Raw genomic sequence first — 24,101 nt, 5'->3', positions numbered from 1 at the left:
TTGAAAAATATGAAAGTATTCTGATATTGAAAACTAGAGAACACTTATTAACCAAGTGTCATAACATTCAAAAGCAACAAACATATAACTCTAGATCATCATAGTAGTTTAAATGCCTTAGGATCTCTTATTTCTCCACGACTGATCTCTTACGGATCCACTGAAAGTCCTGGTAGGGCCTTGGAAGGGCATTTGTATTGGATGGACTACTTCTATTGGCTGGATTGTGTAAATGCCAACAACGGGAGCCAAAATAAAATATTCCTTCAAGAGCATCCTCTGCAAGTTGGTCACAACTTACCCTTTGCTGTGAACCTCCACTTTCCTGTGAAGCTATCTGGTGACACTGAGGGATTGGTAACCTTTTATGACAGGATTAAGTCACTGACCTATAGCATTGAATCTCTCACTTCAGCATTTATCAGAATCACAAGGAGGGGAGGAGTGACGTCATCAAGATGGCAGAATAGATGGTCCCCCGTGTCACTCTCCCCCACGATCAAACAATTTCCAACTACTAAAAAGCAAAGACTACCAACCTGGGACTGGTGGAGCTTGGGGAAAGAAGAGGACTGACCTGCAGAGTTTACAAAAGCAGGAGAAGCTATGAAGAGACATCTACGACTGTCGCTATTGTGTGCTCTGCAGTTTGTGAAGCAGAAGCTGGCCCATAGAGCTTGCATCTAAAAATAGAGCATGTTTACTATGCTGGCAGCTGCTCAGTTTTTCTTTGGACTTTGCCAGGAGCAATTGAGGTTTTGAGGTTCTCTGTGGACTGCTTAGCTTGTAGATGTGTGTGTGCTGAATAAAGACTATTCCTACTTCAACCAAGGCTCCAAGGACTCTTTTGCCAGTTACCTAGCTCATAGATCTGCGTGTGAAGGGTCTGTGAATGGGCTTGAGGGGTCTGTGAGCTCCAGACCCAGCCCTGGCTCTACAGTTCTTCTCAGCAGCACATGGAACATTTTCTAGAGTAAACCATATTTATGTTAGGTCACAAAAGAAGTCTCAACAAATTTTTAAAAAGTGAAATCATATCAAGTACCTTGTCCAACAATAATGGAATAAAACTAGAAATCAACAACGAAAGGGAAACTAGAAACCATACAAATGCATAGAAATTAAACAACATGGTCCCAAACTATGAATGGGTCAAAGAAGAAATCAAAAAGGAAATTAAAAAAATTCCTGTGGACAAACAAAAATGAAAACACAACATACTGGAACCTATGGGACATGTAAAAGCATTTCTAAGAGGAAAGGTTATAGCAATAAATGCCTACATCAAAAAAGAAGAAAGACTCGAAATAAACAACAAAATATTATACCTCAAGGAGCTAGAAAAACAAGAGCAAACTCAACCCCAAATCAGAAGGAGAGAAATAATGATCAGAGCAGAATTAAATGAATTAGATTTAAAAAATAATACAAAAGGTCAGTGAAACAAAGAGTTGATGTTTTTAAAAGATAAAATCGAAAACCTTTAGCTAGACTAATGAAGAGAAAAGGAGAGAAGACTCAAATGAATAAAATCAGAAATACAAAAAGGAGACATTACAACTGATACCTCAGAAATACAAAGGATTCTAAGAGACTACTATGAACAACTATATGCAAACAAACTGGAAAATCTAGAAGAAATGGATAAATTCCTGGATACATACAACTCATCAAGTTTGAATTGTGAAGAACGAGAAAACCTAAACAGGCCAATAACAAGTAATGACTGTGAAGAAGTAATAAAAAGTCTCCCAAGAAAGAAAACCCAGGACCAGATGGCTTCACTGCCAAATTCTACCAAATACTTAAACAAGAACTAATACCAATTGTTCTCAAACTCTTCCATAAAATTGAAAGGGAGGGAATACTTCCAAACTCAATCTATGAGGCCTCATACCAAAATCAGAAAAAGACACAACAACAAATGAAAACTACAGACCAATATCCCTTATGAAAACAGATGCAAACATCCTCAATAAAATACTAGCAAACAGAATCCAACATCACATTAAAAAGATCATTCACCATGATCAAGTGGGATTCATCACAGGGATGCAAGGATGGTTCAACATATGCAAATCAATAAACATGATACATCACATCAACAGAATATAGGGAACCCCCCCAAAAAACCATATGATCATTCAACAGATACCAAAAAAGCATAAAATCCCACCCCACTTTGTGATTAATATAAAAAAAAAAGGGAAAAAAACCTCAACAAATTAGGTAGTGAAGGAATATCTCTCAATGGAATAAAGGCCATATATGACAAAAACACAGCTAATATTATACCAAGTGGACAAAAATTGGAGGCTTTTTCCATTAAGATCTGGAATAAGACAAAGATGCCCAATGTATTAGTCCATTTTGTGTTGCTATAACAGAAATACTAGAGACTGGGTAATTTATAAAGAACAAAGGTTTATTTGGCTTACGATTCTGGGATAGCTGCATCTGGCACGGGCTGCTTCTACTCATGGCAGAAAAGTGGCAGGCAGCCGGCGGGTACAAGAAGATCACATGGCAGGAGGGAGATGGAGGGGAAGAGGGAGGGGGAGAGGGGGAAGGAGGAGAGGGGAGGTGCCAGGGTCCTATAAACAACCAGCTCTCACAGGAACTAATAGAGCTCATTACTCACTCATTACTCTCCCCACCTAGAGAGATCTAATCCATTCATGAGGGATCCACCCCCATGACTCAATCAGTTTCCAACACTGCCACATTGAGGATCAAATTTCCACATGAGTTTTGGAGGGGACAACACATCCAAACTCCATCATTCTGCCCCTGGCCCCTCAAAACTCATGTTGCTCTCACATACAAAATACAATCATTCCAACAGTCCCAAAAGTCTTAGTTTTCTCCAGCACCAACTTAAAATTCCGAAGTCCAAAGTCCAAAGTCTCACCAGAGACCAAAAGTAAAACTCCTTCCAGCTGTGAACATGTAAAAACCAAAACCAAATTTATCTACTGCCAATATACAATGGTGGAACAGACACTGGGTATATATTTCAACTCCAAAAGGAAGTAATAGGCCAAAAGAAAGGAGAAACAGGCCCCAAACAAGTACAAAAATCAGCAGGGCAGACATTATGTCTTAAAGCTCCAAAATAATCTTCTTTGACTCCAAGTCGTGCATCCTGGGCACAATGGGGCATCTGGGCCACCAAAGCATCAGGCAGCCTCACTCCCACAGTTCTGCCAGGTGTGGGCTGTGCTGGTGCCTGTGGCTTTTCCAGGCCTGCAATGCACATTGCCAGTGGCCCTGCAGTTTTGGGGTCCTGGTGGCAGCCCCGCTGCCTTGGCTCTAGTAGACATTTCCCTGGTGGGGGCTCTCTGTGGGGGCTCCAACCCCACTTTCCTACTCAGCATTCTTCTAGTAGATGGCCACTAAGGTGGATCTGCCCCTGCAGCAGGTCTCTGCTTGGGCCCCCAGGCTTTTCCATACATCCTCTGGAATCTGGTGGAGGCTGCCATGCCTCCAGTGCTCTCAGGTCCTGCTGGCCTGCTGACTTAACTTGGACACCACCAGGGTTACAGGCTTTTACTCTCCAGTGCTGCTGCACGAATCACACTTGGGGCCATTTGAGGCAGGGCTGCTCCGGCCAGAGCAGCTAGGATGCAGGCAGCAGGTTCCCAAGGGCAGCTGTGCCCCAGGTCTGTCCTCGAGGACAACTCAGTCCTTCTAGGCCTCAGGGCCTGTGATGGGTGGGGCACCCTTCCAGACTTCTCAAATGCCTTTAGGGCTTTTTCTCCATTGTCTTGGTTCTTAGCATCTGGCTGCCTCATCACCAAACTAATGTCTTTACCAGCCAGTTTATCTGCTTCACCCTTGCATTTTTCTCCTGCTCTCCACTTCTCTACCACATGGCAGGCTGCAAATTTTCCAAATCTCTACACCTTGCTTCCCTTTAAATTCTGGCTTTACATTACGCCTTTGCCTTTGCCGCCTTAACTCAGTGTAAGCTGTGAAAAGTAGGGCCGAGCCCATGGTGCACTTGGGAGAATGAGGCGCTGGGAGCACAGCGACGCTCCCGCCGCGGGTTCGGATCCTATTTAGGACTGGCTGGTGCACTCACTGGCTGAGTGCCCGTCACGAAAAAGACAAAAAAAAAAAAAAAAAAAAAAAGGTAACCATGCAGCTTCCTTAATGCTTTGCTGCTTGGAAATTTCCTCTTTGCTGCTTGGAAATGCTCTGGTTCACAAGTCTTAAGTCCCACCTTCCACAAAGTCCAAGGGCATTGACACAGTGCAGCTAAGTTCTTTGCTATGGTATAGCAAGGGTGATCTTTTGTCCAATTCCCAATAAGTTCCTCATTTCTTTCTGAGACCTCATCATCCACATGGCCTTTACTTTCCACATTTCTATCAACATTCCGGTCACAACCATTTAACCAATCTCTAAAATGTTCCAAACATTCTCTCATCTTTTTCTCTTCTTCTAAGTCCTCCATCCTCCTCCATTCTTGCCTAATACCCAGTTCCAAAGCTGCATCCACATTTTCAAGTATCTGTACAGCAATATCCCACTCCTCAGTACCAATTTTCTCGGTACAACACATCCAAACTCCATCACCCACTTTCCCCATTCTTATTCAACAGACTAATGGAAGAGCTAGTCAGTGCAATGGGGTGAGAGAAAGCAATAAAGGACATCCAAATTGGAAAGAAGGAAGTCAAACTATCCCTATTTGCAGATGACATGATCACATACATAGAAAACCCTAAAGACTCCATCAAAAAATTACTAGAACTAATAAATGGGTTCAGTAAAGCAGCAGGATACAAAGTCAACACACAAAAATCAATAGTCTCCTTATATGCTAATAACAAAATAGCTGAAGAAGAAATCAAGAAAGTAATCCCATTCACAGTAGCTATCAAAGAAATGAAATACCTAGGAGTAAATTTAACCAAGGAGGTAAAAAACCTCTATGGTGAAAACTATAAAAACATTGGTGAAAAGAACTGAAGAGGACCCAAATGAATGGAAAGATACTCTGTGTTCTTGGGTCAGAAGAATTAACATCATCAAAATGTCCATTTTACTCAAAGCAATGTACACATTCAACACAATCCCTATTCAAAATATCAATGCTATTTTTCACATAAGTAGAAAAAGTAATCTTAAAATTTGTATGGAACCACAAAAAAGAAATCTTGAACAAAAAGAACACTGCAGGCACCATATTTCCTGACTTCAAAATATACTATAAAGTTATAGTAACCAAAACAGCATGGTACTGGCATAAAAACAGACAAATAGACCAATGGAACAGAATAGCAAGCCCAGAAATAAACCCACACACTTAACAGCCAACTGATTTTCAACAAAGGTGCCAAGAATATACAGTGGGGAAAGGACAGCCTTTTCAATAAATTGTGCTCAGAAAACTGGATATCCACATGCAGAGAATTGAAACTAGACCCCTATTTCTCACCATACACAAAAATCAACTCAAACTTGATTAACGAACTAAATTTAAGACTAGAAACTATGGAACTACTGGAAGAAAACATATGAAACGGGAGTGGGCAGAGCTTTTTTGAATGAGACTACAAAAGCAAAGGCAACTAATGCAAAAATACATTAATAGGACTACATCAAATGAAAAAGCTTCTGCACAGCAAGAGACACTATCAACAAAGTGAAGAGACAACCTACAGAATGGGAGAAAGTATTTGCCAACTACACATCAGATAAAGGGCTAATCTCTAGAACACATAAAGAACTCAAGCTGAATAGCAAAAAAGCAAATAACCCAATTACAAAATGGGCAAAGGGCCTGAACAGACATTTCTCAAAAGAAGACATACAAATGGCCAACAAACACAGAAAAAGTGCTGAAAATCACTAATCATCAGGGAAATGCAAATTAAAACCACAATGAGATATCGTCTCACCCCAGCTGGAATCGCTGTTATCAACAAGACAGAAAATAAATGCTTGTAAACAGAAAGGACATTGTCGGGGGGGAGGGGGGAGGGAGGATCGAGGGAGGTTTTGGTGATGGGGAGCAATAATCAGTCACAATGTATATTGACAAAATAAAATTTAAAAAAATAATAATAAAATAAAATAAATAAATAAATAAATAAATTTTTTTAAAAAAGAAAATAAATGCTTGTGAGGATATGGAAAAAGGGAATCCTCCTATGTTATTGGTGGGAATTTAAACTGGTATGGCAAAACAGTATGGAAGTTCCTTAGAGAACTAAAAATAGATCTACCTTATGATCCAGCTATCTCACTACTGGGTATATACCCAAAAGAAATGAAATCAATATATCAGAAAGACACCTGCACTCCCACGTTCATGGGAACACTATTCACAATAGCCAAGAGATGGAATCAACATAAATTCCCATCAACGGGTGAATGGATTAAAAAACTGTGGTATATACACACAATGGAATACTGTTGAGATATAAAAAGAAATGATATCCTATCATTTGCAGCAACATGGATGGAACTCGAAACCATCATGTTAAGTGAAGTAAGTCAGGTACTGAAAGATAAACACCAAAAGATCTCACTCATACATGGAATCTGAAGGGAAAAAAGTAGTTCTCATAGAATTATACAGTAGAATAATGATTACCAGAGGCCAGGAAGAGAGGAGGTTAGGGGGGAGAAGCACTGGACCAATGAGTACAAAACTATGCTATTGACCCTAAGTGAATCATTGTGCAGTATATGAACGTACTGAAACAACACACTGTACTCCACAAATACGTACATGTAAATGTTAAAATTTAAAAAAAAATTAAAAAAGGAAAAGAATCACCAGGAGGCCTTGTTAAAATAGGGATTACTGGGCCCTGCACCTAGAATGTCTAATGTGGGGTGGGATCTGAGAATCGGCACTTGTAACCAGTTCCTACATGATGCTGATGCTGCTCGTGCAGGGACCACACTTAGAGAACCACTGGTCTACTGCAGGGGTTGGTGAACTTTTTGTATATAGGACCAGATGGTAAAAATCTAAGTATCTTAGACTTTAAGGGCTACATGTGTCCTCTGCTGCTGATACTTCTTTGTGTGTGTGTATGTGTTTTACAACCCTTTAAAAATACAAAAACCATTCTCAACTTGAGGGCTATACAAAAATAGGACTTTGAATACCAGTCTATTATAGATAGGGGAGGTGCTTCTTTCTTCAGTTGCTATCCTTCAAGAGCTGGATTCCTTGCAGACCTGCACAAGACAAGCTAAACTTTGAATACTGTTCTCCAGGCCCTCATTAGTCACCAGCCAGTTATCCAGGCTAATTAGATGTAATGGACCTCAGTTCATTCCTGCATATTAGGAACTCACCCTCAAAGCCTCAGTGTGGGCATACTATCTACAACTTTTCATTTGGCTCTTCTTGGTCATATGGGAGAATGAGAGGCCAGTTTCATCAAAAGCAATATGTTAGCAGTATTCTTGAGAAAGAATCAGTCATTTTTAGGGAACAGCTCCTCAAATCACACCCTTAATGTCAAGGCCCTGGTGAGACATGGGGGATAGCACGAGGGGAGTGGTACTGACGTTGTCTCCTCCACTATGATCCATGAGGTCAGAGACTTTGGAAAGTCACACCCTCCTCCCCACTCCCCTCTTCTGTGCAACACACAGTAGGTACACACTAAATCTGTTACTGAATGATTAACCACATACAAGTCTGTTCCCCAGTAGCCCTTGAGGGCCCAGAACTTCAATAATGAAGGCCACATGCAATTATGACTTCTAAAATCTCATCTGAGGGTTAACATGTATAAATCTGTTTATATTTGTAGTAACTACTGATAAAGTTGGGATTATTTCTGCGGTGTATTCCTCTGTGTCTTCTAGTTACCACGCTTCTTTTCTTCTCTTTTCCTGCTTCTTGCTGGAGAGATGACTTTTTCTTTATTCCCCCTTTTCATCTCTTCACTGGTTTGGAAGTTAAACATTTTATGAATCTCTATGTATCTCTAGTCCATTTCTGTTGCTTATAACGGAATACCTGAAACTGGGTAATTTACAAAGAACAGAGGTTTATTTGGCTTATGATTCTGGGACAGTTGCATCTGGTGCAGGCCTCAGGCAGCTTCTACTCATGGTGGAAAACAGCAGGCAGCCAGCAGATACAAGATCACGTGGCAAGAGGAAGCGAGAGAGAGGGAGAGGAGGTGCCAGGATTCTTTAAACAACCAGCTCTCACGGGAACTAATAGAGCAAGAACTCAACTCACTACCCCCAACCCAGAGCATTAATCTATTCATACGGGATTCGCCCCCATGACCTAAACCGCTCCCAACGTTGCCAAGTTGGGGCCAGATTGTGACAGATTTTGAAATGAGCTTTGGGGGGCACAACATATCCAAACTCTATCACTCTATCTCTCAGTGGTTACCCTTATTTTAAATATTCACTCTTAAAATGACAAGATCTAAAGTTAATATCTTAATCCTCATTCTAAACAATACAAGTTCTTGTAACGTTTTTACTTCCAGTTTGTTAATTTTTTTTATTATCAACAATTAGTTTTTTCTTTGCTAATTTGCTTACCTATTTCTTTGCTTTTCATTGCTTCTTGCATCCCTCTGTTTCTTTCTGAGTTCTATTTACTAATTAGTGAAGTAGTGTTTTTTTGTTGTTTTTTTTTAAAATCAGCCACGGACTGTCAATCTCTGCATGCCTGAAACATTATACCTTTACTTTTGAATAAATACTGTAAGTGAGCAGTTATTTCCCTCAGCACTTTCAGAAAATTATCTCACTGTTTCCTGATATTACTACTACTAATGAAAAAACAAGTACCAGTCTGACTTCTGTTCCTTTGTAGATAATTTGTCATTTCTCTCTGGTTTTTAAGATTTTCTCTTTGTCCTTGATGTTTCTAGTTTCATTATGATACAGCTTCAGATTTTTTTAATTCATGATGCTCAGATTTTACTATGCTTCTTTAATCTGAGGATTGGATGTCTTTCATAAACTCTAGGTAACTGTCAATTATCTCTTCTAATAGTACTGTCTCTATTTTTTTCCTTCTGGAAGTTCTATTAAATATATATGGGGTTTCTCATGTCTTATTTTCTCATATATTTTTATCCATTTTTTTCCTCCAATAATCTGGGTATAGAGTAAGTACTTGTATAAAAACTTAAAAACTGTCTATGATTGTCTTATGTCAGTTGTGAATATATAGCAATATAATGAGAAAAAAAAAAGTCTGTAAATCATGGTCCAACTCGTAAATGCAAAGTAACTAATATCAAAAAAGTTCTCTGCATATATGCCAAATCTCTGTGGTCAACACAAATTCAGCTAAAAATAGTTCTGACTTGAAATGTACCAAATTTTTTGTCCTCCCATTCCTTGCAAAATGGCTGCAGGGGAAAAATAGTCCTTTAGGAATTTTTGTGAACTTTACTCAATCTCCTAGAGATCTTATCAAACCAAAATTCTTTTTTTTTTTTTTTTTTTAATTTTTTATTTTTTTGGTGGCTGGCCAACACGGGGATCCAAATCCTTGACCTTGGTGTTATAATACCATGCTCTAACCAAATGAGCTAACTGGCCAGGCCAGAATTCTTGTTAGAGATTAAATTTTCAGTAATGAAAAATCATTCATGTACTCTACTATCATGAGTACACAGGAGACCTGATAAACACACCATTCTTCCTGTGTAAGCTTTTCAAATGACAATAACTAAAAACAAATTGACATCCTAGAAATGACAGTATTCTAGTAACAGATTCTTCAAAGTTGCATATCTCAGGAACATTCAGAATGAGGATATATGAAGAATAGGTACCAACAACTTAAGAAGATAAATTTTTTTAAAAAAAGAATATATACCAGGAACCTAAAACAAGTCATTATTGATAATAAAGATAAATGAGCAGGTCTACCAATTCTTTATCCCAACACAAATTTGCCACTGAGGTCTCTGTGAGAATATATTCTCTAAAGCAGAGAAGCTTGATATTTTCAGATATAAAATAAGCACAAAAACTGATTAATACTTTTTAAAAAATTGATTTATTTTTAACTGACAAAATTGTATGTATTTATGGTTTACAATATGATTTTTTCACATATGTACACCTTGTGAAATGGCTAAACCAAGTTTTTTGTGGTGAGAACACTTAAAATCTACTCTCTTAGCAATTTTCAAGTATATATTACATTGTTATTAATTATAGTCACCATGTTGTACAATAGCCCTCTTGAATTTATTCCTCCTATCTGACTAAAATTTTGTATCCTTTGACCAACATCTTCCCACCCCTAGCCTCTGGTAACTACCACTCTACTCTCCACTTCTATGAGTTCAACTTCTTCAGATTTCACATATAAGTGAGAGAGTGTGATATCTGTCTTTCTGTGTCTAGCTTATTTCACTTAACATCCTCCAGGTTCATCCATGTTGTCACAAACGACAGGATTTCCTTCTTTTTTAAGGCTGAATAGTATTATATTGTGTATATACGCCACATTTTCTTTATCTGTTCATCTGATATACTCTTAAGATCTTTTCCTCTTATTCTGATCATGACAACTTTACAAAGGTTGATCTTGATGGAACAAAATTTAAGAAAATACAAGGTCTGTCTGTCTATCTTTCAAAGGCTTCTTTGCTTGTGGATAATAACAACTCATTACTTATGAGGATCACCCACCATATGCTAGTCCAAAAAGCAGCTAGGTATTGCAGACGCAAAGATAAGTGAAGCCTTAAGTGGTCCCTTGTGAAGGACTTTTGGATAGTTAATAAACTACCCAATAGTATAGTTACATTTTAAATGTCATTTGCCTTCCACCTTTCCATTGCAGATATGGCAGTCGATAAGGACAATCCCTGTTATATGCATCCTTTACCTACAAGGGTTCCTTCCATTCACTGCTGATCTTCTTGTCCTTTTAAGTCCCCTCTTTTGTCATCTATGATGCTAAAGCTTCCTGACTCTCCTATTTCTCTAACCACTTTGTCTCCTTCAGTCTAATAAATTGAAGGCATTCCTCAAAGTAATTACTTAATTAAGAAAAAAACACGGACAAAATAAAGACATTTTTGAAACTAAGAGAGTTTAACACTAATAGACCCCACCAGGGGAAATCTACAGGTTATGCTTTAGATTAAACAGTAATGATTCTATATACAAGATCTGAAACTTAAGGAATGATCAAAATATTAGTAAATATATGGTAAGTAAACAAACACTGATATAAGAAACAACGATAATAAATTATGATGGTGAATTTGGGGAACCAGGTTAGAGCTGAACAATGAACATATCTTCCAGGGAACAGAGACGAGGATACACTCCTAAGCTTATAAAGCTTACATAATCTTGATGTCAATATTACACACACACACACACACACACACACACACACACACACACACACACAAAACACAAAAAAGGAAAATTACAGGCCAATTCACGAACACAGATGCAATATTTCTCAACAAACTACTAGTAGACTGAATCTAGCAATTTGCTTTAAAAACCTGATCGATATAATCTATTACATTAACAGATTAAAGGAGAAAAACCAAATGAAAATTTCATCACATACAATAAATGTGCACAATAGAAGAAAAAACTGTTTTATAAAATTCAACCATCAATCGTGATGGGAACAATACAAAACAAACAAACAAACAAACAAAACCCCAAACTAGAAATACAGGAATGGAAGGAAACTTCTTCATTTTGATAAAGGATATCTACAAAGATCATACTTAATGGTGACACGATCAGAGCTACCTTTCTATGATCAAGAACAAGACAAGTAAGCTGTAATCACTGCTTCTATCCTACGGTGTTCTATAGTTTCCAGCCAGTGTAGCACAGTAAAAACATTGAATGACGTAAGAATTGGAAAGTTGGAGAGAAAACTCAGTATTTCATGGTGACGTTATTATTTACATACAAATCCCAAGCTAATCTAGAGATAATTCAACAGAATTAATAACAGTTAGTAAGGTTTCTGAATTCAATATTAATGGAAAAAAGTCAAATGCAGTATCCATAAACCAGCAACCATTATTAAAACAACCAATTAAGTAACAACAGCAAAAATAAAACATTTATAGTACCTGGGAATAAATCTAATAAAAGGTAGACTAACTGCAATGGGGAAAATTATAAATCTTTCAATAAGGAAGAGTTTAACACATTGATAAACAGAGCAGGTTCTTGAATAGGAGTACTCAACTGTGATGATGTCACCTCTCCTGAAAGTGATCTTCTGATTTAACACAATTCCACTTAAAACTCCAACAAAAGCTTTTTGCTTGTTTTTCTTTTCAGAAACATGATAAGCTGATTCCAAAATTTATATGGAAGAACAAAGGGACAAGAAGAGCCCAAAGAAGTTATTTCCACAGAAGCGGAAACAAAATGGCCCATAAAGATATGAAAAAAATGCTCAATTTCACTGGTATTCCATGAAATGCAAATTAAAACCACAATGAGATATCTCAAAGCCACCATCAGATGGGCAACTATTTTCAATAACTTACAGTGCCAAATTTTAGGGTATGGGAAAACAAGAACACTCAAATACTGCTGGTTAAAATGAAAACTGATACAATCACTTTGGGAAACAGCTTGGCATTACCTAGTAAAGTTGAACATGTGCCTATTCTATGACCTACCCTTTTCACTGCTGGGTGAAAACTCTACAGCAGCAGTTCTCAAACTTTTTGGCCTCAGGACCCCTTTTACACTCTTAAAAATAAATGAGGACCCCCAAAGAGCTTTTTGTTTATATGGATTTTATTTATTGGTAGTTACTGTATTAGGTATTAAAACTGAGAAAAATGTAAACATGAGAACACACAAGCACACATTCTATCAGCTATCAGAGCAATGACATCATCAAATGCCACGTAGCCTCTTGAAAACACTGCTGTATGCTTAGAGAATGACATTGACAATGGAAAATGTTTTAGTATTATTACAAAAATAGTTTTGACCTCTTAAACTCCTTGAAATGGTCTCAAGGAACCAGTTCTTGAGGCAACTTTGAGAACCAGTGCCCTACAAAAGTTCTCACAAGCGTGCACCAGACATCTATAAGAATGTTCATACTGGTACTGTACATGATACAAAAACCTAGAAACAACCCCAAGTCCATCTTTTGGTATATTCATTCTATGAACTACTACACAGCCATAAAAAGGAATGAATTACAGTTATATTTCACAATATGAATGAATCTTGAGCAATAGAAGCGAGTCATGGAAAAATATATTCAGGTTTTATGTAAAGTTCAAAAGGAGGCAAAACCTAACAAAGTATAAGTGAGGAATATATCATAGGTGGTAAAACTAATGAAAAGCAAAGGAATGAGTAACACCAAATGCAAGAAAAGTGACAGGGATGGGGGGTACATAGGAAGCTTCTAAGGTCCTGGGAGGTTCTAGTTTTTGGCTGAGTCGTGAGTATATAGGTGTTTATTTTATTAATGTTTTAAACAATTTGTACACTTAAAAATTTTCAAAATTAAAACATAATAAACCAAATGAAAATGAAATTAGAAAGGTCACTGGGTAAGAGAAAATTATCTAACTTAATAGCAATGGAAGAAACCTCAAAGGAATGAGTAGTTTTGAATACATTAAAAAACTGAAAATAAGTAAAAGTGACATAACTAGAAAAGCCCATACCAATATTAAAAGCCATACTAATGAAAAAAAAAGTTTAATCTACAAATGGATATAAACATGAAAAGATGTTTACCCTTACTAACAATTAAATGCAAACTAAAACACAGAACCATCAATTAAGAAATGATGACACTAAACATAGGTAAGGATGTGGTGAGACTAACACTCTCCTACAGGCTGGTAAGAATGAATATTAGTGCAACTACCATGGAGGAAATTTAGCACATATTATCAAACGCCTCAAAAATACTCACACTCTTGAAACCAATAATTCGATTCCTACATGTGAATCTTAAGGAAATTATCTGAAGTACTGAACAAAAAATTGCATTAACAAAAAACTGGAAAGAGTCTCAATGTCCAAAAAGGGACTAAGATAAAAGATAAGAAAACTATCTTTTATTTATAGAACCAAATATTAAATGGTAACATACAATGTTGCTTACTTCAAAAAAATGGAGAAATAAGATCACATCAATAAAAATGTAACACAAAGTTACATACAGAGTGGTTTTTTAACTCTGTTTTCTTAAATGTATAGAAAAAAGACTAGAAAAAAATGTATCCACTGTTAGCAGACCTATCTCTGGGAGTTTCTTCAGACTTTTCTGGTATTAACCCAATTCATTTATGTGAATTCATATACTTGTAAAGTCAGACAACAAACCTAAAATAACAAACCCCATATACCTCTCAATGGCTTTGCATATTCACTAAAGTACAAACACATCGCTCTGGTGTCCAAGACACTCTACACTATATTCCCACCATTTTTAGCTATGTGTACTTACCCTCCTTAAGGCTTATCAAAGTGGGCTTCCTGTTGCTTCCTGAATATGCCCCTTACCTTCTCACCTCAGTGCCTTAACTCAGACTATTTCATTGGCCTGGATCACCTTCTGGACGAGTTCAACCATCCTCCAAAGTTCATAAGAAACACCCCCTTTTCTATTAAGTTTTTTCTATCTCTGCACCAGTCACCCCAAACATGTTATTTCTCCTTGTCTTTGACTCTTACAGAACATATTTTAGCACTCTTGTTACTCTTAATACAATTTGCCTTAATTTTAATAGTTATCTCTGTTTTAACGCCTCTAGTAGATTGTAGTAGTTCTAGTAGATTGAAGTAGTATCCTTCTTCAGCTCTTTCTCTAATAGTGATATACTGCTTCCCAGAATTAAGCACATAATGAGTACTTGAGGAACTGAATAAATTACTGTCACAAGAGATTAGTCTCTTGCCTAAGGTACAAGGAGGAAGAAGGAAGAAAGAACAGGAAATGTTTCTCATTTGAGACTCAGCATGGAATTTCTCACAGAACAATGAGGAAAAAAAGTACCATAATATGGACTTATATTTCATCCTTTTTGCCAGCTAAAAATCTATCCATAATTGGTAACTTAATTTCTATGGACACAAAAATGTGCTTGAAATTCCCAAGAACTTACTTCCAAAAGAGTTTTTGGAATACAGTTAGTGCTTGATGTGATATACTTGTAGATAATGAATTATTTTCCTTTAGGAAAAACATCATGTTTGCTTAAGTCTACCTTAAGCCTCTTCTGAAACAAAATATTATTGACAATAGAAAGGGTGAAAGAGGAAGAAGGAAAGTGGATGTTCTAAACACTTAATTTCTAAAAAGCAAACTTAAAGGAGAAAACTCAGGCAAATTAAAAAGAAACTTCTTACCACTCTCCCATTCTTCCTTTATCTGATGCTGTATTTCAGGAAACGACTGAAACTTTAAGGCGAGAAAGTCTTTAAAGGTTTCTATTTTCCTTTCCCATGCAAGTCTTTAAATTGACATTTACAATTGCTGTTCAGATAACCCACACAAGTGCGTTTGCACATACCCAAATGCATGTATTTAAAGACAAAAACCCTTCCTATACTTAATGCCATATAGTACTTTACTTAGAAATAAGGCTTGTCTTGTGAGACTGCTCTTTGCTAAGTTTTGGTGGAGGAGGGGAGCTGGTTAACGCAGATCTTAATACTACAGAATCGGGCTAATCTTCCCATGTATATATTTAAGTATCGCTATACTCATTCAATGAGTATGTAATGAGAACTGTGCTAGGTATACAGAGGTCAGTGTGACATCCAGGCCCCTGACCTCAATGTCTACAGGTTGCTACAGAAGCCACATACATTCTACTCGAGGAAATGAATAATAATCAAATAAACAAATGAACAAGGTCATTACAGATTATGGTAAGAGCTGTAAAGGAGACAAAACCAACAAGACAAGGAGGCTATTTAATAATTAGTGAAGGCCTCTCAAATACATTTAAACCTTGAAAAGAAAAAAAAAGGACCTAGCCATGCACAAAGGCAGAGAAGTGGAGAGGTCCCAAGATGGAAACAGACTCATTCTGTTTGAAGAACACAAACTAGGCAGTGTGGCTAGTCATGTTTTTCAAACAGTGGGTCACATTTTAGATTGTGATGTCAATTTTGTGGGTCATTGCATTTTCTAAAAGGAAGTCAAATAGAAAAAACATCAGTCACATGTTTTCAGAATAAGTAGGAGGGCACTTCAAAAAGTTCATGGAAAAATAGAATCAAAAGATAATAGGAATCTTTCCATGAACTTTTTGAAGTACTCTGGTATTCTTTAAGGAACTTTTGCTTCAGTTATGAGAGTGTGCACATGTGTATACCGGGTTGTAACGTATAATACTTTTCTTAATGTGGGCAGCAGTCGAATCTGTATTAAGCAAGGAGAGTAGAAACAGAGAATTGGGATTTTATTCTAAATGCAGTGGGTTGGCACTGAAAGGTTTCAAGCTGAGGAGTGATGTGATCTAATTTGATATCATGGTGTTGCTGAAAGATTACTATAATGAAATTCAGAAGACCTGAGCATTAGCCCCAGCCTAACCACTAACACCAGGGACATTGACAAAATCACTTAATCTCACTTTCTTCATTTTAAAATGAGAAAGTTGAATCAAGATGACCTTTAAGATCTTGTCTATTGCTAAATTTCTGCCTATATTCTGCTTCCTCCCTTAGGCTACTTAAATGACTACTGGATAGTCACTAGCTCATTATATGGTCTAGTTCTGAATTACTTCTTAAAATATTATCAACCATGTAGCTATAAGGATTACATTTCTATAGAAAGCAATTTTAGAATTATCTCCTTACTGAAACCAGCTATGTTATTAGAAATGAGATCTCTGGGCTAAAAGTGAACCAAGTGCTTTTGCAACTCTCTGGTGCAAACTTTGGGGTGTGAAGAAAATTGGCAAGGAGAGATGAAAAGATTCAATGACCAAATTATTTGGAACAGATTTCTATATTTGTTCTAGGTCATCAACTGATGTATAATCTAGGACAGTTTAAAGTTCCAGGGAACCTGTACTGAGCACTAATGTCAAGATGTGTAAGCTTAACTCCTTTCAGAGTAACCAAAATGACTACTGAGGCAAAATATTCATTGACAGCCTACTGTACGTTAGGCTAATATTAGACGGTTTGATATATACTTTTTCACTTAATCCTCCTAACCTTATTATCTGCATTTCACAAATATGGAAACAAAGACTCAGAATATATAAGTAAGCTATTTAGTGGCAGCGTCAGGATTACAATCTTAAAGTAGGTAACACATAGATCCTTTTTTAATTCCATATTTATAATGAATTATCCTGCATGTTTTATAAAAATTACTGTACAAGTGTTAAATTATCAGCTAGGTACCTGACAACTTAAGTATGTGTAACATTTGGACACAAAATGTTCAACCAATAAGTCCATTCTGGACTCAAAAGAACTTTGCTAGATACGGTGTGAGATGAAAAGAACTTGTTACAGCACTGGAGGTTCTACTCTGTGGGTAGCATGCTCGGTTGTATGAAGTGGAATCAGGCAAAACTATCCAAGGAATTTGCACTAAATTAAGTACACATCAGTAGTATTACTGCAGTTTCCAGGTTCTCGAGTGTTGCTGGTGAAAGGCCAGCAGAGAAACCGTGGACTGGGCAGCGTCATATGTGTCGTAGGCCTAACAAGTGTCCTGCAAGTTCCATAAATTCGAGATAATAGGAACTCACCAATTTCCAACTTACATTAACCCTTTAAAGGAAGCATCAAACATACCATCGGCCAACTTGGAGCAGAGTACACAGAACGTTATAAAAAGAAAAGCCTTTGAAATGTGCAGAGCATCATTCCTGTGAGGGTTGAAATGGTCCCTAACGCCTCCCACAGAAACACCCACAAACACCCCAGCAAAGTTAGGGATGCTCACTGCACAGCTGCCTCAACCCCGTGAACGCAGTACCTACCTGCCACATACTCAGCTTCGAACCTCCGTCGGGTCTCAGAGATGAGCTTGGCTTTTTTCTGGGTGTGATTCTGGATGGGAGACACGACCGGAACTTAGATACGACTCGCACCACCCCGCTTACCCTCAACCCAGCCCACCTGCACCCCAGCGCATGGCCCCCTGCCTCAGAGCCGGCTTCCGGGTCCAGGGGGCCAGCAGCTGTGCAGTCGGCTTCTCACCTCGGCCATGGTCGCGGTCGTGGATGTGACTGCAGTTGCTGCCCCCGTCGCCCCTTCCACCGCCGCCGCCCGAGTATCTCATCACCCGCCAGCCCGCCCCAGAGGTAGACAGAGAAGGGCGGGAGGGGGAGGAGGTCGCGTGACACCGGAAGGCGGACGGAAGTGCCGCCGCACTGCCCAATCCAATGCGGCCTCCTGGGTCTAGAGGCGGGACCAGGCCCTCAGCCAGCGTCCCATTCGCTTCGCTTTCGGGCTCCGCCTTCCGTGATCTCCAGCACTGCGGTCCCGCCTCCGCCAGCCGCGAGATTGCGGGCCCTTCCCACGCCGATCTCGGCCTTAGAGAGCTGGGTAGGCGGTTCGCTTTTGCAACGCTCCCCGGGGGCCCCGCCTCCTCAGCCTCCCTTGGCAACCGTTTCCGGGCAGCTCGGTAGGCTCTGGCTCCTCTGCATTCGACGCAGCCTCCCAGGGTGCAGCGCGCTGGCGGGAGGTTTCGAGTCGTGGGCGGTGCGTCCGCGTGGGGCGTCGGGAACGCGGCCGCTGCGCTGAGGTAGGGTAGGGTCGGCGCGTCTTCCCATCCCGGGCCTTCGCGGAGGGGGCGGCGGGGTTGGATTTGCTCCCCTTGTCCCCGCAGTGCGGGAGGGGGTGAAGGATTTGGGCGTCCCGGGCTGGCTCTGTCATTCTGTGAAATGTTAACCGGATTTTTAGTTCTTGCTATATTCAGAGAATTTTTCGCTTAAAACTTCCTTCATTCCTTTGACATCCTTCCCACTTGGAGTGTGAGATTAACAAGGAAAATACCTTTGCAATCTTTAAGCCCAAACAGCTGTATAAAGTTAAAGATGAAAAGCGTCTTTCAGTTTATGGATTTAGTGATCAACGGAGGGGTAGTTCTGCCACCCAGGTAACCTTTGGCGTCTTCTGGAGACATTTTTGGTTATCATACCTCGAGGTGGGGGGTGCAAAGGCTTCTAGTGGGTAGAGCCCAGGGACGTTGCCAAACATCCTTCAGTGCGCAGGACACCCCACAGCGGTTATCCAGCGCAAAATGTCAATAATGCCGAGGTTGAGGAAGTTTTACATTTGTAAGGCACCGAAAAATAATAATTGAGAGGAAATCATTGCTCATACAATAGTGTCCTTTTTAAAATTTGAAAGTTACCGAGAACTACAAAGAAGTTGTAAGAAAGCCCCCCATATTTCTTTCCATCATCCGTAGTCAGCCGTAATAACATGGCACTTTAGCATCTTTCGCCCCAGACTTTTGTATGTTTACATTTTTTTGGCAAAAAAAAACCCCCCAAAAAACAAAAAACCCAAAACCGCACGGTTTAAAAACTTTTTGCATACATCCTTAAGAAATATTTCAGATATAACTAAAGTCTCCCTCTGGCTGCATTCCTGTACCCTGATATCCACCCCTTTGTGCAGAATCAACAGTCATTCAGAACTTGGCAGGAAATTGTTCCAGGTTTTTTTTTTTGACCAGACTGCCTGGGTTGGAATCCTGGCTCTGTCATTTTTCATCTCTAGGCTTTTGAGAAGATCATGAAACTTGGCGACTCAGTTTCTCCATCCGTAAAATGGGATAGAAATAGTGCCTGTGGCATAAAAATGTCGTGAAGAATAAATGAGTAAATCCGAAGTGTTTAGAACAGTACTTGGCACTATCCCCTGAGACAACACTCAGGGATGTAGTCATTGTAGGTAAATAGAAAATAGGTAATGCTGTTTTTATGTGTTTTAATTTATATAAATAATATACTGCAGTATACATTTGTTTGCAACTTAATTTTCTCATTCATTTTATTTTTGAAGTCTAGCCATGATATACTCGTACATAGATCTAATTCATTCCTTTTAACTATTGTATGACATTCCATCTACATTTATTCATTCCCCTATTTGAGGCCATTGAAATTTTTACTTTTTTTTAAAATTGCAGATAACAGCACAGTGAACATTCTAGAGCAATGTCCTTGTGCTTATTTCTCTGGGCTTATATTTATTTCTCTGGGTTCATATCTAAAAATGAAATTGCTGGATAAATGCATTTCAGTTTACTGCCAAATTACCTTCCAAAGTCATCTCTCCCTTTTATTAATAGTACTCATAATTATCTCCTAATTATTAGCTCAGTTTTCAATCGCACCTCACTCATCTTCAACGTGGTCCCAAGGATCTTTACAATTAAGAAGTACAATCCTGTGGTTTCTGATTTTGAAATCTCACAGTGATTTATCATTGCTTATAGGAGTAAGTTAGCAGTCCTTACTATGACTTAGAAAACCTTTAATTTAATCTTCCCTGATGCTCTAACTTAGTGAATCACCATTCCCCTACATTCACTGATATTTCCAGTATATTAAATATGTTGGGAAAGAGAATATCAATTCTTGGTAGGCCCCAACAAATAACTTCTACTTATGTATGGAGAAAAACGTTTTAACAGTAGACCTATTTTGTAGCCAAGTTAATTTACTTAGGTTAACAATGTCATATATGTTGGAAACAGGACATCTATTAGTATTATGTTTATAAGATTGTGATCAGTATTATTAAGTGCAATTTTTAGTTGGGCATCTTAATTGTACCATTTTTCCAAAGATATTTTCTCTTAGTCACGATTGATAGGGTTTCTTACAGACTTTTTTGGATTTCATGTGCAGATATTATAGTGTTCTTCTAGGACCTTCCTGAACCACACCGATAGTTTATTTATAGAATTCTGAAATGTATAGTGCTAAAATGAATTTATTAACATTTAAAGAGAGTATCAAAAAAAGGGGGGGAATACCATGTTTATTTCAAGGGGCAAAGGTCAATAGAGAAGAGTGGATATTATAATTACATTAGCATATATGTAAAAATAGTTTTTTCTAGTATATACACATATCTTTTAATTCTATATGTAAAATAGATAGTCAACTTTGATGTATAGTAATACAGAACAGGAAAAACTCCAAATAATTATGTATTACTTTATAAATAACCTGCTTCTAAATCCCACACCCCCAATAGCTGCAACAGGAGATAAAACTTATTTGAGTTACCTGTTTTCTTCTGTTGGTAGGTGACCGAGAGCATTGTGCTGATTAAACATTAGTTGTGACATTTAGTATTAAAATAAAATAGTAAAATCCTCACAGAGATTATTTTTGGTTGTTTTTAATGTTAAGAAACCTGAAAAACTGAGTAGGTTGTAAAAGACAATGAGTTCTTAGATCTTTATCTCAGAGTATATAATTTTAATGCTTTTCTTTTTTTAGAAATCTTCTAAGGAACCTGACATGTCTTTGGGAAATTCGAATTACATTATTATTCATACATTTTAATGTAATACAACTAATATGTTTATTTTCTTTAAAGTAAATGATAGTTTCATAAGTAAAAGCCACACCTTTGATTTATCTACCTATTTTCTTTACTGATGAAGCTGAAACTACTTTGTGATACCTACTGTCCCAGACCTTTGCATTAATTGCCTAACAGCAAACCAGTAAGCCAGTGACTTCTACTCCTAATTTTGCACTGTGACAATATATTACCAGTTACTTCAGGTAATGAGTTTCATGAAATTCTCAAAAACAATAACATCAATTTAATTTTAAAAACAAATGCCATAGAATAAACTATTAGTTATCTATTGCTGAATAACAAATTACTTCAAAATTTATCAGCTTAAAACAACACACATTTATTATCTCATAATTTCTGAGAGTCAGGAATTTGGGAGCAGCTTAGCTGGGTGGTTCTGGCTCAGCGTCTCTCCCTAGGGCTGCAGTCATCTAAAGGCTTGACTGTAGCTGTAGGATTTCATTCACATGGCTGTTGGCAGAAGGCCTAAGTCCTTTGCTGGTTGTTGGTAGGAAGCCATAGTTCCTTGCCGTGTGCACATCTCCACGGGGCTTCCTGAGTGTCTTAATGGTATGGCAGGTGGCTTCCCCCAGTGCAAGTGATCCAAGAAAGAGGTAAAAGAGGAAGCCACAGTGCTCTTTATGACCCAGTCTTGGAAGTCACACATTGTTACTTCTGCCCTATTTTGTTGGCTAGAAGCGAGTTAGGATGCCCAGCCCTCTTTCAAAGAGAGAGGAATTAGGTACCACTTCTTGATGGAAAGAATATCAGAGAATTTGTGAACAAGTGATGTATTTGGAAATGAAACAATAAGATGTGACATCTCCATCTTGAAAGTAGATGCTGACTAATCTAATCTGCTTTTAAGTAGAATTGCCTCTGTAAATCAAAGTCATTGCTATAAAATGCAGGCTACTTTAAGTCAAATTTTCATGTATGGTTCACAGTGATACTTTTTTTTCTAATTGGACTATTGGTCGATTTTTATAATTGAAGAACAAAACTTAAGCTTTTGGACTTTGCTTCTCATTTAGAGTAAAACATTATTACTTGTAAATGACCTAGTGTTCAGTTATTTCTGAAACAGTTGAATTTCCTGGTGTACAAAATGATCCACAAGTAGGAGAAAAGAGTATGAGAGTTATTCATAGTCATAGTGAAGCATTTACCAGTCGTTAAGTCTGTAACTATTCTTTTGATGTTTCTAAGGTTAGATACTGTATGAGCTGGAGCTGGCCATTATGAGGATGATAGCAGCTAACATTATTTCCTGTGTGACAGGCTCTATTTCAAGTGCTTTATATTTAATTCCAGTACCTTGTGAAGTAGGTACTGTTATTACACCCCATTATATAGATGTGGATATGAGGCACAAAGGGTGTAAGTAACTTGCCCAAAGTCACACAACTAGTAAAAGGCAGACCCATTGTTCACATGGGTTCTCTAAGCATGTGCATTTCTGCTTAGCATATAGTAAGCAGTCAGTAGTGCTAAACACTGTTGACGGAATGACTTAGTGTATATATCTATTGAATAAAGAGAGATCAACATCTTTTTTTATGTGTGTGTTCAATTTAGAGGATGTTCTGTTGTTCTTTATTCTATTTTACTAATTCTCTCAAGTTGCCTTTCTTTTTTTTTTTTTTTTTTTTTTTTAAAAAGATGACCAGTAAGGGGATCTTAACCCTTGACTTGGTGTTGTCAGCACCGCACTCTCCCAAGTGAGCCATGGGCTGGCCCTTAAAGTTGCCTTTCTTAAAACCGGTTTGTTCACAGTAAAGGACAATAAGGTTAAAAGTTAGACTCAGGAGTCAGAGGGCCCTCTTGCAAATCTGTTGCCATTGTTAATTAGTATTGTAATTGCAGCTTAATGTTGTAATCTTGAAAAATTTTCTTACCTTCATTAAAATAAGGTTTTCTCTCGTTTAAAAGATGCGATAAGAATACTTATTTTGAGAGACTAGTTGTGAGCATTAAATGAAATAACACATGTAATGTACCTGACATAAGCATGAATGATTGATAGCTATTATTTAATTCTTCTGTTCATTATAATAAGTTATATTAATCCTCAATTTTTTCCTACTTTGAATAAGAATAGTGAGTTTCTTCAGTCATAAAAAATGCATTGTTTTTGTAAAGTAAGATTTATTTCTATTACTCCTATGGAGGTTTTTTTTTAAGCCTTGTTATACCATCTCCTATTTTTATTTCTGGGGTTTCATTTTTGTTATGGAGCCTGTACGACCTTCTGTCTCTGGGAAGTAGGAGACCAATTGCCTGGGCAGTGAGAGCAGTCTAATTCAAGAATCACCATATTTGGGGAGAGACTGAGCTCTAAGACAATAAACCATTGACTAACTGAATTGTCATTTTAAAATGGCTAAGGCAGAGAGTTGGAAACCAGATTACAGTTGGTGGCTTTGAAACAGAGAGACTAGAACCCTCAAGGAATTCCCAGAGCCAGAAAGAATATCTGAATTCACTTTTAATAGAGCATCTAACTCTTAAATACATCCTGTTAACACATTCATTTATCTTTTTTGATGTAGTTGTTTTCATTCTTAGCA

The 24,101-nt window shown here is 37.9% G+C and overlaps 1 protein-coding gene across 1 annotated transcript in view; it reads right to left on the bottom strand.

The window, feature by feature from the left end:
- Positions 1-18,265, bottom strand: part of MOSPD2 (motile sperm domain containing 2) — a 55,470-nt gene extending 37,205 nt beyond the window's left edge. Inside the window, exons 1-2 of the mRNA XM_063083892.1 lie at positions 18,178-18,265; positions 17,958-18,027 (exon numbers count right to left, since the gene is read on the bottom strand). Coding sequence (XP_062939962.1) covers positions 17,958-18,027; positions 18,178-18,186 — 79 coding nt within the window. The 5' untranslated portion in view covers positions 18,187-18,265. The remainder of the gene's footprint in view (positions 1-17,957; positions 18,028-18,177) is intronic.
- Between the last annotated feature and the right edge of the window lie 5,836 nt (positions 18,266-24,101).

The sequence above is a fragment of the Cynocephalus volans genome, chromosome X, assembly GCF_027409185.1.
Source record: "Cynocephalus volans isolate mCynVol1 chromosome X, mCynVol1.pri, whole genome shotgun sequence".
NCBI lineage: Eukaryota > Metazoa > Chordata > Mammalia > Dermoptera > Cynocephalidae > Cynocephalus > Cynocephalus volans.
The sequence above is the reverse complement of the archived record's forward strand: the minus strand, read 5'-3'. Positions and strand labels throughout refer to the sequence as shown.